Below are 15,746 nucleotides of genomic sequence, written 5' to 3' on the forward strand. Positions count from 1 at the left end.
TATGTGCAACAATATACTTGCAGTGATTATTAAAAGACTTAAGAAAAACAAAATTAATAACGTCACTGTGCAATGACTACGCAGTGATTTACAGTACGCATGTCTTTTCAACTGTATCTTTCGGTTTCTTTCTCTAGTCAGGTCTAGGCAATACATGTCAGAGACAAATTCGACCGATTCACCTTGGAGAGGACTTAAACAATCAAATTGTCTGACTTTTTAGACCGTAATTTTAGTTTGTATAGTTCCTTATCATTTTGTTCAACCAAAGGAAGTTTTGAGTCAATTGGTGAAGACACGCAAGGTGTATCATTTACATCAGACGGTAGTCCATGAAATTTCTTGATATGACTTGAATGTATCCAACCTTTGCGACCTTCGATCTTCACGGCTGTCCTCGTGGTGAGTAGTACAAGTTGAGGCGATTTCCACCTAGGATCCAGCTGAGTCTTCCGATCAAAATTACGCACTAACACCAGGTCCCCGGGAACTACGTCATGGGGTTTCACCTCGGTGTTGTCGGGAAAGGCTGCAGCTACCTGTGAACGACAAGATTGTAGTGCAGACATCAAGGAAGCCAGGTAATCTGTCAGCATATTACAGTCAACGTCAGTGATTTTACGAGGTATAGGCGTCCCCCACATATTTGGTGGTCTGCCAAAGATCACCTCATAAGGGGATAGCCCTGTTCGAGAATGCGCTACCATTCTCATGTAAAAGAGTGCAACTGGTAAGGCTACTACCCAATCGACACCTTTCTGTCTACATATTTTGGACAATCTAATTTTCAGAGTTTGATTATGACGTTCTACGAGACCTGCTGCCTCGGGGTGTCGGACACAGTGAAATCTCCATTGATAGCCTAACAAAAGTGAAACGTGTTTCATTAGTTCGGATGAGAACGGCTGGCCGTTATCTGAGTAGACAACACGTGGTAAACCGTACCGTGGGAAGAATTCTCGAACTAACTGTTTGGCAGTAGTCGGGGCAGTGTAATCTGAGACCGGGTATGCTTCTGTCCAACGGGAAAGAGCACAGACAACTACGAGAACATATTTGAATCCTCGACATCGTTCCATCTGGATATAATCCATCTGGAGGACTTCAAAAGGGTGATCAGGAGGCTGAAATCCGCCCTGTTCCACGGGAATGCTTTTACCTGGGTTAAACTGACAACAGATCATACAGGTACGAACTTTTTGTTTAGCTGCTGCTCGTAAATGTTTGTTGAACCAAATGTGTTGAATGCTGTCTAGCATAGCTTTTTCTCCTAGGTGGGCTGGACTATGTATAGTGTTAATGATGACTTGGACCATTGAGTCGGGAAGAAACCATACAGATTTTTCCTTCGTCATCCATCCTTGATCCGTTTGGATCCCTCCTAATTCAGTCCATTTCTTTATTTCGTCTGGTGTAGCATGTGTCTGTATGTCAATTACGTCAAGAGCGGGATCCTTAACCGTCATGCAATGTGTCGGTGTCAGAACTATTGTCTTTGTCATGTCAGATGTGTGAGTTTGAGCAGTCTGTTTAGCTGTTCTATCAGCTAGATCATTGCCTTGGGAAATGATATCAGTAACTTTCGTGTGAGCTTTACATTTCATAATTGATATTGCAGTGGGTAGATGTATTGCATCTAATAAGGCATGAATGAGGGGTCCGTGCTGAATGTGGGCACCGTGAGAAGTTAAATAACCTCTCTCTCGCCACAGCACGCCGAAGTCATGTACAACTCCGAATGCATAACGTGAATCAGTGTATATGTTGACTTTCTTATTTGTGGCTTGAATACAGGCTTGTGTCAGAGCGATGAGCTCTGCTGCTTGAGCTGACAAGGTATTTATGCAATATGTTTCAATGACTTCAGTGTCTGTTGTGACTGCATACGCGGCCACTAGCTCTCCTGTACTTGTTCTCATACATGAACCATCTACATACAACGTCAGGTCTGGATTTGACAATGGGACGTCTGTCAAATCTTGTCTGGGTTTCGTCGTGATAGTAATAACTTCAATACAATCATGTGCTAGTGGGTCTGTTCCGTTTACTGGCAAAAGTGTGGCAGGATTCAATGTACTACAACGTCTGATTTCTATGTGTGGCTGAAACAATGTTAATTCGTAACCGGTAAGTCTTGCTATAGTCAAGTATTGTGTTTGCGTTCGGTTCACAAGAACCTCTACTGCATGTGGTACTTGTACTGTCAATGGATGTCCTAATACTATGGCATTGCTTTGTCTGATTGCTAAAGCTGTCGCTGCCACTGATTTCAGGCACGCAGGCAGAGCCTGAGCTACGGGATCTAATGTACTAGAAAAATAAGCACATGGTTTGTGTGATCCTGCTTGTTCCTGTGTGAGTACTGACAAGGCAGTACCTTCGCGTTCTGTAACAAAGAGTGTAAACTGTTTACTGTAACATGGTGTTGCTAGGACAGGTGCTTGACATAAAGCTTTCTTTAGGCTTTCAAAAGCTTATGTATGTTCCTGAGTCCAAGGGAGGACAGTCGATGTGGCCGCCTCCTGTGTTGTCAACTGAATGAGTGGTTTTGCTAGAAATGCATACTGAGGGATCCACTGCCTACAGTATGAAGTGAGGCCTATAAAAGCCCGTACCTCCTTTTGTGTCTTGGGTGGTGGCATGTTAGCTATTAACTGGATGCGATCTGACGTAAGCTGCCTTCCCTCCTTGGACAGCGAGTGCCCAAGGTAAACAACTCGCTGGACACAGAATTGCAGCTTAGAAGGGGACACCTTGTGCCCCTTTTCGGCCAAAAATTGTAAAACCGTCAGTGAGGCTTTTTCACATTCAGGTTCGCTTCTAGCGGTGATCAGCAGATCATCGACATATTGAAGCAGGGCAGTGTTGACTGGCATGTGGATACTGTCAAGTTCTCGTTTCAGTGCTTGGCTATAGATGCTGGGGCTTTCTGTGAATCCTTGAGGTGCGCGTGTGAATTTAAAGCTTCGTCCATTTAAACTAAATCCGAACAAGTATTGGCTTTCCGGATCTATTGGGACGCTGAAAAAGGCATTCTTGAGATCAATTACAGAAAAGAATGTTGCTTCGGAATCAATGGCTGTCAGTAATGAAGAAATGTCTGGGACTACGGGGTATTGTGGTACGATACATTTATTTAATTCGCGCAGATCAATAACCAATCGATATACTGGCGGGGCTTTTGGATCAGTTCGTTTAAGAATCGGAATTATCGGGGAATTACATACATTGGAGTCGGTTTCCACAACCACTCCTTGGGTAATAAGCTCGTCAATGATTTGCAGTAAAGCCATTACAGCATCTGGGGGTAACTTGTATTGTCGCATTCGTGGTAGTACCACTCCTGTCTTTAGTGTGACTCGATATGGTGTAATGTTCATGCAACCAACATCTGTAGGGCCTTGTGCCCATAAATGTGTGGGTAAAGTCTGCAGTCGGTGATCCATGTCTCGGGACACATAGTGCCCTTTGAAATCACGCAAAAACAATCTTACTCCTTCCGGAGAACAACATATTATAACTCCTAGAGCTTTCAATGTTTTTATACCTAACAGGTTTTCTGGACATGATTTAGTAAGTAATAAATCTGTAGTTCGTGTCAAGGGACCAATCGTAAGTGGAAGAGGCTGTGATACTTCGTTAATGATGGGTTTTCCTGAAAAACCAAGGGAAATATTCTGTGAGCCTGAGAGGGGTGCCCCTGGAACTTCACTACGTTTTATGGTTGTTCGGCTTGCCCCTGTATCAAGTAAAAATTTTCTATCTTGGCCTAATAGTTCACTGTGTACATAAGGTCCTTCCTGATCTACAGGGACCTCGATAAGGGGTAAGCCAACTTCCCTCTCTAGGCTGTTTCATGAGTATCGTTGATAATCAGGATAGTCATACTGTGCGGTCTGGTACATCTGTTGTGTGGTTGTTTGTGTGGCAGCAATAGGCTGCGGTGGTGGAGCTGGCATAGACTGTTGCGGAGCTGGCATGGCCTGTGCATGCTGCGGGGCTCCTTGTTGGTTCTGATCCTGTCTAAGTGGCCGTGGTCTTTCTTTAGTATTACCTATGGCGATATTATGTTTTAAAACATGGACAATCGTGTACATAATGACCTGGCTGTTTACAATAGTTGCATGTCCCTTTTACAGAACCTGCTGAAACACTGGACTGTGTCATACCCTTTTTATGACCGTCAGCTGGAACTGTCTGGGAAACTAGCATTTTCATTTTCGTGTCTTTCATGCGTCATTGTTCATGTTCTTGTTCCGCTCTAATTCTATTGTGATGGTACTGTAGCATTTGTAACATTTGTGACGGAGTGTTACCTTGCCAGGTACTCTCGAATTTCAATACTCTATTCTTAACTTGGGGCAAGGCATTTTCAACTAATTTTGTCACAAACAGATGTGGATATGATTCGCTACTTGCTTTTATTCCACTATTTATACCAAAACATTTTTCGAATCGGGCATAAAAGTCACTAGTGTCTTCATCTTGCTTTTGTTTACAGGCTGAGATTGCACCCCAGTCTTCCTTTTTCGTAGTTAATAAACGTGGCAGTACCTGTACTAACAAACCTGGTAGTATTTTGGTCTTTTCCCCAAGCCCTAAACCTGGACCTCGAGCTGTTTCTTCGTTTTCTAATGCTGTCCAATCTATCTTTTGGTCTCCCACCTCCCAATCCTTTTCTTTGAGTTTTTCATAAATGCCCGCAGGCATTAATACCTTTAATATTTTCATAATGTCGGGATAGGTATACTCTCCCATGAGCAACATGTCTTTAATTTCACGGTGGAAACCCGCTGGGTCTTTGTCATGACTGGGTACCACTTTCTTCATTTCTAATAGTTCCATTTTAGATATGGGTGTGTATACAAACACACGTTTAAACTGATTGTCATCACCTTTTATCGGATGCACTTCGCGTAAGGGATTCTGTCTATCCATATAATACGTCGTTCTTTCCTTGATGGGCAGTGAGACATGTTCGGGGCATACAAAAAGAATGTACTGCTTTCTGGATTCTAGTATTTCTCTAATTAACTCAGTACCTGAACCTCTCCATTTATTCGTGAGTAATTCAGTCAATATATCAGGTAAGGGACCAGGATCGGAGTGTTGGCTTTTATATAATATAAGGAGTTGTTGAATCATGTAGATACCAGCTAAACGCTGTTCATCTGGGGTGAGGTTCAAAAACGTGTGTGCTAGTGTATCATCACTATATTTTCCGGGACTGTCAACCCAGTGAACGGCTGACCTTGCTAATTCTTGTTCGTCCATAGAATCGAGTATATGATAACCCCTTCGTTCTCGGAGTAATTTGTCAGCGGCTTGGAACGAATGTTCGGGGGACCTTATATTTATTATAGGGTTTTGGAAATTTCTGTTATTATCTGGACGTATCGGACGTATCGGATCAGTAAAGCATCTAGTATTATTACAAGATCTTCCTCTACCTACATAGGCCATGGTTTCTAACTGTCCTGTGGGTAGTTCTAATTCTTCCTCCTCCTCGTTTTGTTCAGGCTGGTCTACCGCCAATCTTTCTTCGTGTATTCGTTCTACTTCTTTGCGGATCTTTCGGCACATAGCTACTATACTTAATAGTCTATCATGTCTCCCCTCTGATATATTCCGACTCCATGTGGTAAGAATTCGCATTTCTTCCGGATTTACCCCTGGTCGGTCTTGATTTCTGATCACACAATTTATGAGGAAACGTAACAGTTCCCCCTGTATCTCCACTTTCTGGTACTCCATGGCTCTATTAATACTTTCAGAATCTCGCCCTGACTGGACAAAGTGATATATATTTTCTAAATGTGTAGTCATTCCTGGTAGCCTCCCTAAATATATTGCAGCTCGTCGGATACGTAATGATGCCAGCAGCATTTCGTCCTCTTTGCCGGGCACAGGGTCATATCTACAATCTACTAGAAGTTCCTTAAGCATGTCGGGAGTTACTAGTTTGGGCGTACGTTGGTGGGCTAATTCTTGAAAGGAAAGTTTATTTACTCTGGGTGGCGTGGAAAAAATGTTTGTTGTACCTCCTGTAGCACCGCCTGGGGTGCTGGATGTGAAAGGATTCGTTGAACGTGATATAGCAACCATAGGTGTGGATACAGCTGTAGAAACAGATGTGCTTGCCGGAACTTGTGTCGGAGTTTGTTGTTGCGGAGGTACAGACGGAGGGTCTTGGCGTTGAACCCCCTCGGCAGGCGGTCTATGTGGTACAGTATTAGCATACTCGGGAGCTGCGTCGTCTAAATAAGAGGAAAGGAAAACATCTTCTGCGGTTCTGGGATGCCCTTTGGGATGTGCTTTTATCGGAAACAATGGGGGTGGCAAGTCTTTGGGTATCTCCAGAGTAGCCTTAGGTAACCCTTCGGCCAGAAGAGGATACATACCATTCATAAGGGCATTTCTTTGTCTGTCTACTTGTTCTGCTTTTGCTCGGGTACCTTCTTCAATTAATAGATTTTCTCGGACTTTATTTGAATTCTCCTTACTCTTCTCTTCCTGTCTGCGTGCTTTTTCTGTACGTCTATACGATTCTTTACGCCATAATTCAATGGCATCTTTCTGTGATTGTCTAGCTTTCTTTTTCCATAATTCTTCCTCTACTTTCATGATGCAATCTGCGTCCCAGGTCCCAGCTGCGGGCCACCTCTGACTTTCTGGTAATTCCTTAGTGTAGTCTACCCATAAATCAAGAAATAATATGGCGTCTAGGCCATGTTTATGATACATGAAGTACCCTGGAGTGTCCCTAGGAGGAATGGGAACAGCTTCTTCGAGTACCCCTTTTCTAGTTTTGATCTGTCTTAATTTCGAAAAAAGCGGCATATTGAGAACTGATCTGATACCTAATTTTGAACACGTTTAATACAACAAAACACAATAATGAACAGTCATTCACACCACAATATGCAGAACGTATTTAAAACATTTAACATTTAACATTTAATGAACAACAATGATGGCCATTTAGGGAACTAGTCACTAAGCATAATACTCGGCACTAACTAGGTAATTCTGAATTATATACTAGACATACTAGATATACTGCTAAACAGTACAGATACACTGCTGAAACAGTGCAGACCGGATTTGTGTACCCAAACCCGTCTTGACCGGCACAACCTATGTGCACGTCAGAACGCCTCCCCGGCAATGGTACTCACCGGGTAGCTCGGAACGGAAGGCCTCGGAACTGAACTGAACTGGACTTGGACCGGACTGGACTCGACTCGATACTTCGGAACTTCGGAACTTGGTGGGCCTCTGTATACCTCGGATCTTGCTCTCTCAGCTAGGCTCTGGTCGGGATACTTCGCACTTCTCACCGCCTCGTCTGGGTGTTGATCGCAGCCTCAGTTACCCCCGCTCGGCAGGAGGGAGATACAGGAAATCCTGTGGGTACGCGTTGTTGTCCGTCCAGCTGTGGCAGGAGACCGGGCCTGCAACGCACCGCCGGCGCGTGAGATGAGAAAGTGTCCCTGTTCGGGCGCCATATATGTGGTAAATAATTTAATTACCGGTACTTAATTTGATGCGGAAAATTAATAATAATAGCTCAGTAAAATAAGAGGCAGAATCCGTGGTATTTAGAGATTCGGAACGGGCTTTATTCCTATACAAAGGAACATAATTCGAATTATGGGCCTTCTATTCCATCACCACGAAAGTTCAGGAAGGAAGGGACATACATTATTGACAGGTAATCATTTTTATAGAAGAGGCATTACAGTGAAATAGATGCAGGAGGCGTAACAGTTGATAACAGAGATAAAGACATACATGCGTAACTAAAATGGGTGTAACTAGGCGTAACTAAAGAACGTCATTAGGTATGATGTCACAAATGGGTGGTTCCATGAAAGAATTGCGCAATGTCAGCAAAAATACTTGGCAGAGATGCGCGCGCGGCAGCATGACGTGTGATTGACGTGCAACTAGGGGGAGAATGGGACTTGACATTTAGCTCTACATGTGGAGACAGAAGTCTGGGGTCATGTCAACCTAATCCCAAATCATATCTAATATCCTATGTTTAAAGAACTGTGTTATCCAAAAAGAGAGGTCTCTTAGGATAGAATCTTATTCTATACTGACTATACTGACTGTTAGTGCGTGTACAAGCGTCTAAGTGTCTACACTAGATGCGAGGGGGTAGGAATATTCCATGGTAACAGGGCTATGAATTACTTGCATGAGGGCAGCGAGGCCTGGCCCTGTGCACGGTAGCTGGAGGAATGTTTACCTAAAATACTAGACAGGAATGCATCGGATGAGGGGCGAAGGAGATAATCTCGAAGGTGAAATACAGTTTTTTGGCAAGCGACGGGCTGGATCAGGCACCGTTAGCCGCGCAGGGAGTAAGACAAAGTTCATGGTCACAGATGCAGGCTCAGACTGGAGCTTTCAGAGGCAGAAGGCAGAAAAAGGCTTAATGACAGAATCAGGGCCTACTCGCCTGGACTGTAAAATGGGATAAATGAACCATATAAAACCGGTGGCCTTTCATATTTAGGAATAGAATATCCGGCCCATTCATGGCGGATCTGAAAGAGGACATGTTGACGGTGGACGCACATGTGTTTGCGTCTTCATAACTGGAACTGGAGGGAACATACATGTACTTGTGACTTATACTTGAAACCGTTGGGGTCCAAGATAGGGGACATAACCGACCATAAAAATCCATATTTCCACAAGATGCCAAGGTGGACACAGGAAATCTCACCACATCTGTTCAGCAACTCAGCATACTTCATACCCAGAATCAGGATCACCTATTGACTGGACCATTTTAGGGAGGAAAAAGACACTGAGGACCTTAAGACTGCTGACTATGGCAGGTAAACTGCCCATCAGGACCCGAGTGGTCCTTGTAATTGCCACCAGCCTGATGTGGCTAGTCTAAGCAGACTTTAAAAGGCATTTTAGCACATTTGCTCCTAACCGCTTGCAACGATGAATTGCTGCCAAGAACTTCAAGTATTTTACTTACCTTTGAAAAATCATATCTCCGGTTCCCCTCAATAGACTTTTGTCGTTTGGTATTGAAATTAAGATAAAAATACACTTTATTTTTAGAAATTGGTGTCTGATGTTTATTATGTTGTGTTCCTTACTTATTAACCTGAAAATTCTAAATGCTTTACACTTGTACCTTTCGTTAACCCAAACTGTTCTGGCCACAGGTACCCAGGACTGCGCTATGGGTTTTTGTTAAAGATCCTAACTGGACTGGATAGAGATTGTGAGATTATTACATTGGGAGTTCTCACAACCACACCACATAACAATCCACTTTCCTACAAAGCCCCAAATAGAGATAATGACTCATTGGATATTAAAAGAGTGCCACTGGAGCTGAAAACAAGTCTTTCCACAATAGATTGCAAAATAGACTTGCTAACAGTGCAGGTAGACCATTTGAAAGAAAAAATGGACAAACAGGCAGAGACACTTGACATGGCAGAACATAGAATCTTCATTGAATTAAAGAATAAATAACAGGTTAACAATCATATTGGAATTAAAAGCAAAAGATAAGAAGAAGATTGAGTGAGACTAAAATAAATCCTGACAAAATAGCTGAGGAAATACAAACAAACTGACAGCAAGAATGGAGAAGGGAGCACAGAGTAATAAAGTAAGAGAATAAAACAAAAATATAAAAAATGTAATTGGGAGAAAGAAGTAAAGGACGAGCAGACGGGTAAGATCATATGGCAAACCACACAAATGAATACATTGGGAAACAGAATAAAAGGAGAACACAATCACACAGTCAAAGGTAGAGAATTTGCTGATGCATGCCCACCACAGATGGCAACTATAAACAGATGGCTAATTAGGACCAGACACACTGTTTTACAGGTTTTCTGACAGCACAATCTGCCCAGAAACAGATTCCATGGCCAGGCTGGGAATATGAAACTCGATTTAAATGGTGGTGCTTCATTTCAGCTTGTAGGAGGCCAAGCCTGACAAAAAGAACAGATGCCACGTCTCACTGGGACCAGCTGCCTTCATGCGCCATTTCAAGATTAAAGTTTAAATAATTCCATTATCACCTTGGCACTTGTACTGAACTAAATAGGTCCGGCCTGGTTTCGTGATATCTTCCATGGCCACCCTAAACTATGCAGAGTCTTGGAGAGAAAAGGGGCTAGGGTGGCAAAGTCCCGCCCTGTAGGCGTGTCTGCTCAGTGCATTATGGTATAGTGAGTCTTTCAATGAATAATCCCATAATAGGTACCGCTGTTTGATCTCCTTCATATCATTTGTAAAACCACAGTGGGTTACTGTGTTACACACAAAGCTGTTGCAATGCTGTAGTGTCCCTCGCAAATTTACACGACGTTCCATCTGCGCCGTATTAGTGACGGCGTCCACGAAGTTGGTATGTGATGCTGCCTTGCAAATAAAAGTATCGACACACGCCGTGTGTGGCGTCTTCAATTGTGGGAGCCTTTTCGTTTGGAATGTTGAGCGGCCTGCCCAGGTCGCGAAGACGCCCCCCTACTGAAGTGTGGGTCCGACGCCGTCACTAATACGGTGCAGATGGAACGTCGTGTAAATTTGCGAGGGACACTACAGCATTGCAACAGCTTTGTGTGTAACACAGTAACCCACTGTGGTTTTACAAATTATATGAAGGAGATCAAACAGCGGTACCTATTATGGGATTATTCATTGAAAGACTCACTATACCATAATGCTCTGAGCAGACACGCCTACAGGGCGGGACTTTGAGACACTGTATATGTAAGTGAAATTTCCGCTGCACCTCCGTGTGAGCCATAACCTGTGAGCAAGGGCGAAAGGACGCCCGAAACGCGTTGGGGATTTGATGGCAAAGTCTTACTGTGTCCACAAAGTTGGTATGTGATGCTGCCTTGCAAATAAAAGTATCGACACACGCCGTGTGTGGCGTCTTCAAACTTGGGTTACAGGTAACATTGCCCGGCGCCACCAATCTCAGACACTGGTCCCCACCAGTGCAATTATATATTCAACATAAACAAATCTGAGATAGTTTCATATTACAAGCAAAGAAACAATATACGAGTCTTCTTATGTATTCATCTTCTGATGTTTATTCTTATTTTCTTTGTAGAGATTTACATATAAGAATCACAGTGATGCCTTCTTTTTCCTTTATGTTCAGATTTACATACAAGTATCACAGTAAAGCCAACACGTGCTTCACGCACACTGCGCTTCTTCAGGGCTGTCATACAAACCACATACATTTTTTTTTTTTTAAAACAGAAAAGAAGAACAACTTACAATAAAGCACGTTCCTGATACATTAATATACAAATTAACAAATTAACAAACTACGTCCCATGTAAGCTTTTGCTTCTCTTTCTCCACCATAAGTGTATTATGATGAGCGCCGCGACTGTGTGATACTCCCCTCTTTTAGGTCACTCACTTCATCTCCTTGATTTAAAATTGGCAAATCCACGAGAATGGTCTTTTGCCTAAAGACAATTGTGTTACCACGAAGCGTTCCTAAGGGGGTAGATGGGTGTAAAGTTTTTTCTCACAACACCCCTTCTCACAGGAATGCATTACGCATGAAATGATTGCGCATACTAGTGCAGAACACATTCACAGCACTTGATAGAAATTAGGCTCTTTAGTCATGAAAGCCTAGAATATACGTATTGAACGTGGCGCATGGTAGTACAAGGTTCGGATTATTACACCAACTATACTGAGTAGGAGTCTGAACTAAGTATAACCTGGATGTTTTCATATGTTGTTTTCTCTTCCAGAATTCATTTACGTTCCCTTTCAGATTACGCTGAGAGCTTAACCGTAAGTGTGCGGTTTGTTTGACACAGGGGATTGGTGCACCTTAGCGAGTGCACACCCTTGTGTCACCACTGGTTCTGAAGAAAGCCTTGCAATTCTGCATGTGGAGGCTGAAACATGTAGACCTACTTTTCTCAATTAAAACACTTGTGGACGACATTGGCCAATTAAACCAAACAGGACATCCTCCCCTTTTTTAATCTTGCCTGATTATCCCAGCATAAAGTTTTAGGGACTAATTAAGGCAATTTTAAATTCACTCTGTCACTGGTCACTCACCCTGCACAGAAAAACCTGCTCAGCTGTAATCAGGCGTCATAGCATACCCGAGAGGCATTCGGCCGCCCGGCATTACACTAAACTAAAACTAAAGACTCAGGATGCTTAGGAAGCTCTTCCCAAGCAGCCCAAGGTTAAAAAAGAATAAAGGAGTCCCCCTGGTGCAGAGAACCATATGGGCCTTTACATGCCTCCCCAATGTCAGCCAATGGCCAATAGCCACACTGGGGAGGTAGTGCGGGTCACACCCACACCTAAGAGGTTAAAAGCCTTAAACCACAGTTATAGGCCCGAGCCGCAGACGAGGGTCTACAGTGAGGGAAAGGCCCTTTAATAACTGGTATAGCCCGAGGCAGAAGGACTAAAACAATATTAAAACATTCACCCACTGAGTTTAGAAAGTTTTAACCTAAAAAGGCAGAAACACACGTTGAAATGTTGGAGCAGAAGGCCTATACCAGGCATTATTAACCTGGAGACACATCATTGACTTGAATGAAGCTCTTAACATTTCAATGTTGTAACTGAACAAAGGGACAAAAACAAAAGAAGAAAGAAGGCAATTAACATACAGACAGAGACAGAAAAAGAAAAAAAACAACAGTGAAGATTCACCCGAAAATTAATAATGAAAGAAATATAGGAAAAACATGAAGTCAATGCATAAAACACAGTCTTACCTGCAGAAAGAAGAGGTGTTGTGTGATTTCTTGAACAAGCTCTTCCTCAACATTTTCAGGGTAGAATTTGGCCAGAAAATGGAAGGTGACAGGCTCCTCCTTAGGGACATCATGATCCAAGACCTGTAATAAAGGGAAAAAATGTTTCTAGTCCTCAGAGTACATGTTTCAACACCTGTGCTATACTCTTTCCAAGGCCCATTCATCACGAGCCTTCACAGTTTCTACTGGTCATCCGCAACGTCTCCCTCATCAATACCTCCACAGCATACCATTCTTTCAGTTTGTACTCCCATTACAGCAGTCTCCACTGCCAGATCCACCAAAACCTCGCACCTTTTGCTACCTCTTGCCAGCTCACGTTTGCTGTATCTCTCCAGATCACCTTGCACGGCCCCATTCCGCTCACTGGGTCCACAGCTTTACGATGCTCTGATTGCCTATCTTACAATTTCATTATGCGTAACAGTCTGCTGTGTCATTCCTGCATTACCATATCGCCTGTTTACTAAGGTTGTGCTTCTCTCCCCGTAGTTCCATCTCTATCACAGCATCTACCACGGTACCTTTACTATCCCTAGTAAGCTTGTCACTGCCTCTACCTTAGCTTCTTCTACCCTTTTTGCCACTGCACTCTACTTATGCCTTCAGGAGGCACCTCTTACTAACATTACACCCAAGCCATATTTCACACCCTCCCTTAAAAGCACCATTGCATCATTTCTTCCTTTTCACTGCTATGTGTGCCACATAAGAGCAGAAAGACCCCACTCACTCAACTTCAGAGTAGAAGCATGCCTCATGCATCCTTGACCGCCTGCACCATTCATGTACTCCCACAACCCATATTAAATAGCGTTTCTTTCCAAACCTTCTTGTCTATTTTCAGCCACGCTACGGTGTCCTTGATGGTGTACTGAAGTCCAAAGAACCACGTCTCTCGAAGTCCCAAGGTCCGGCAAACTAGATCAAACAGATCCTTGCCTTTCCACTTCATCTACACCAAAAGAAAAAGTCAAGCTATAATACAAAACATGACTTTATGTGACAAACATGAAATCAATATTGATTGTTTAAAAAATGACAATACAAAGAAACCAATTGGAAAGACACTCTAAATATTTGGACCATTCCTCCTCCACTCACCCTCTTATGTGAAGCAAACAAAGTGAATGGTTTCCAGAATAACCCTCTTCCAATTCACTTGGAGCAGCATCATCTCAAAACCTTTCACAAATAAAGTAAGAGCTAACACTTTGACAGTCAAAATAAATACATTCCATTTAATCATGAAAAGAAATTCTCAAAAATTAGCATACATGGGTCACCCTCAATGCTATTTAACCGTCAATATATAACATAGCATAAAAACAATGTCCCCTACCAGGTCTTACACACCCTTCCTCCCTATTCAACATAAATCTACAAAAGCTATTAATGTGCGTTTTTTTTTTAAATTTAGATCAGGTAATACAAACGAAAAAAATAAAGTTTTCATCAAATCAACAAGTTCATTGCGGAAAATAATTTGCTACTCAGTTTTAGGACATCTGATGTCTGAACATCACCAGGGGGGGGTTGTGTTGCTCCTTGCTCGGAGCAGTTCTGCAACTCTGGAGACAAATAAGTGGGTTCACCACGTAATACTGGTCAGAACTGTTATGCACCCAAAGTTCGAAGGGGGTAGCGGGCAGTTTTTCTTAAAAGACAAGGAGGGTGTTTCGAAATCCTATTGAGATACACAGTTCACTGTCATTAGCGCAGCAGATGCAGTGACAGACACTATGACCGAGGTGTATGACAGCACCCGAATGAGGATGGTCTATTACTGCCACCTCTGGGAAGAAGACCCATTTTCCTTTCACAGGAAGAGGGACAAATAAATCCTTGCCATGCCACTGTCAATGAGATGCTAGATAGTGGAGTGAATCCTACTTCTGCCATACAGGGGGAGAGAAGCTATAAGTTCCTGCATCAGTGAGCCATTCGAGAGCATGGTGGAAGTAGACCCCCTCGCAGCTTGAACATGTGCTTTGGTTTGCCACTGCAAAGAAGTAGTGTATTTCTTACACTCTCAAGTGATACAGAAGAGCTGTCAATTATTAGCCTTGACTGAGGGGAAGGAACCATGGATAACATCAGTGGTGGCAAGTTCCCAACAGTGTGCACATCCACACTGGTGAAAACACAGCAAAGCATTAAAAGGCAGACATTTTAGATGTCCTTTTGATCACAAAAGCAGAGTCTGCAGTCACCAACATATTGAGAAAACAGTAAAGGCAGCTTTTGCTTTCAAAAAGCTTTTAAGGACTAACTGCTTCTGATGCGATTTAAGAGGCTAACATTAAAAAATAGAGACAGCTGGATAATGAACTAGAGCAGAGTTTCCCAAACGGAGTCACGACCCACTAATGGGTCGAGAGACGATTTTCTATGGACTGTGAAAGTCCAAGCAATAAATAAAGATGCCTTTAAATTCTGTATTCATCTTGTCATGCTTGCTGCGCTTCAAAGACAAAGGGGACAGAGTCAGCCATGTCTTCTAACAAACTGTTATTTATTTTTAGGTCTTGCCTAGGCAGCGCATGCGCGGTCTCTTCGAGACATGCTGTATTCAGTATGTGGGATTTCATTCTGCCCCTCACTGGTGATTTGTTAAAGTGTGTGTCATTCTGAAAAGCTTGCTTCTGTGTGGTTTGTTTTACTTTATGTCCCTTCTTCTTTGATGAGTTTCTGCCCCTGGAGTATTGGCCTATTACTAGTCTGCTTCTCTGTAGTCTTTTCCCCTTTGTGTTTGACACTCTTTTTTTCTAAGTTGGTTTGAGCGCAATGAAGCCGCAGCGCTCGCTTCCACTGTCCCGCCAACATGTCTCACGGGTGAATCGTACAGCACTGGCTGGACCGTTCACTGCAGCCTTGGCAGTAGCTTAGATCGGGCCCGCCGGTTCATATTCC

The 15,746-nt window shown here is 43.0% G+C and overlaps 1 protein-coding gene across 2 annotated transcripts in view; it reads right to left on the minus strand.

Annotated features, from left to right (window-relative positions):
* NF2 (NF2, moesin-ezrin-radixin like (MERLIN) tumor suppressor) overlaps nt 1-15,746 on the minus strand; it is a 635,344-nt gene that overhangs the window by 542,709 nt on the left and 76,889 nt on the right. For both annotated transcript variants that reach the window (XM_085636353.1, XM_085636354.1), the window contains exons 2-3: nt 13,663-13,788; nt 12,792-12,914 (exon numbers count right to left, since the gene is read on the minus strand). In XM_085636353.1, the coding sequence (XP_085492479.1) occupies nt 12,792-12,914; nt 13,663-13,788 (249 nt within the window). The remainder of the gene's footprint in view (nt 1-12,791; nt 12,915-13,662; nt 13,789-15,746) is intronic.

The sequence above is a fragment of the Triturus cristatus genome, chromosome 11 (assembly GCF_964204655.1).
Source record: "Triturus cristatus chromosome 11, aTriCri1.1, whole genome shotgun sequence".
In the NCBI taxonomy this organism is placed as follows: domain Eukaryota; kingdom Metazoa; phylum Chordata; class Amphibia; order Caudata; family Salamandridae; genus Triturus; species Triturus cristatus.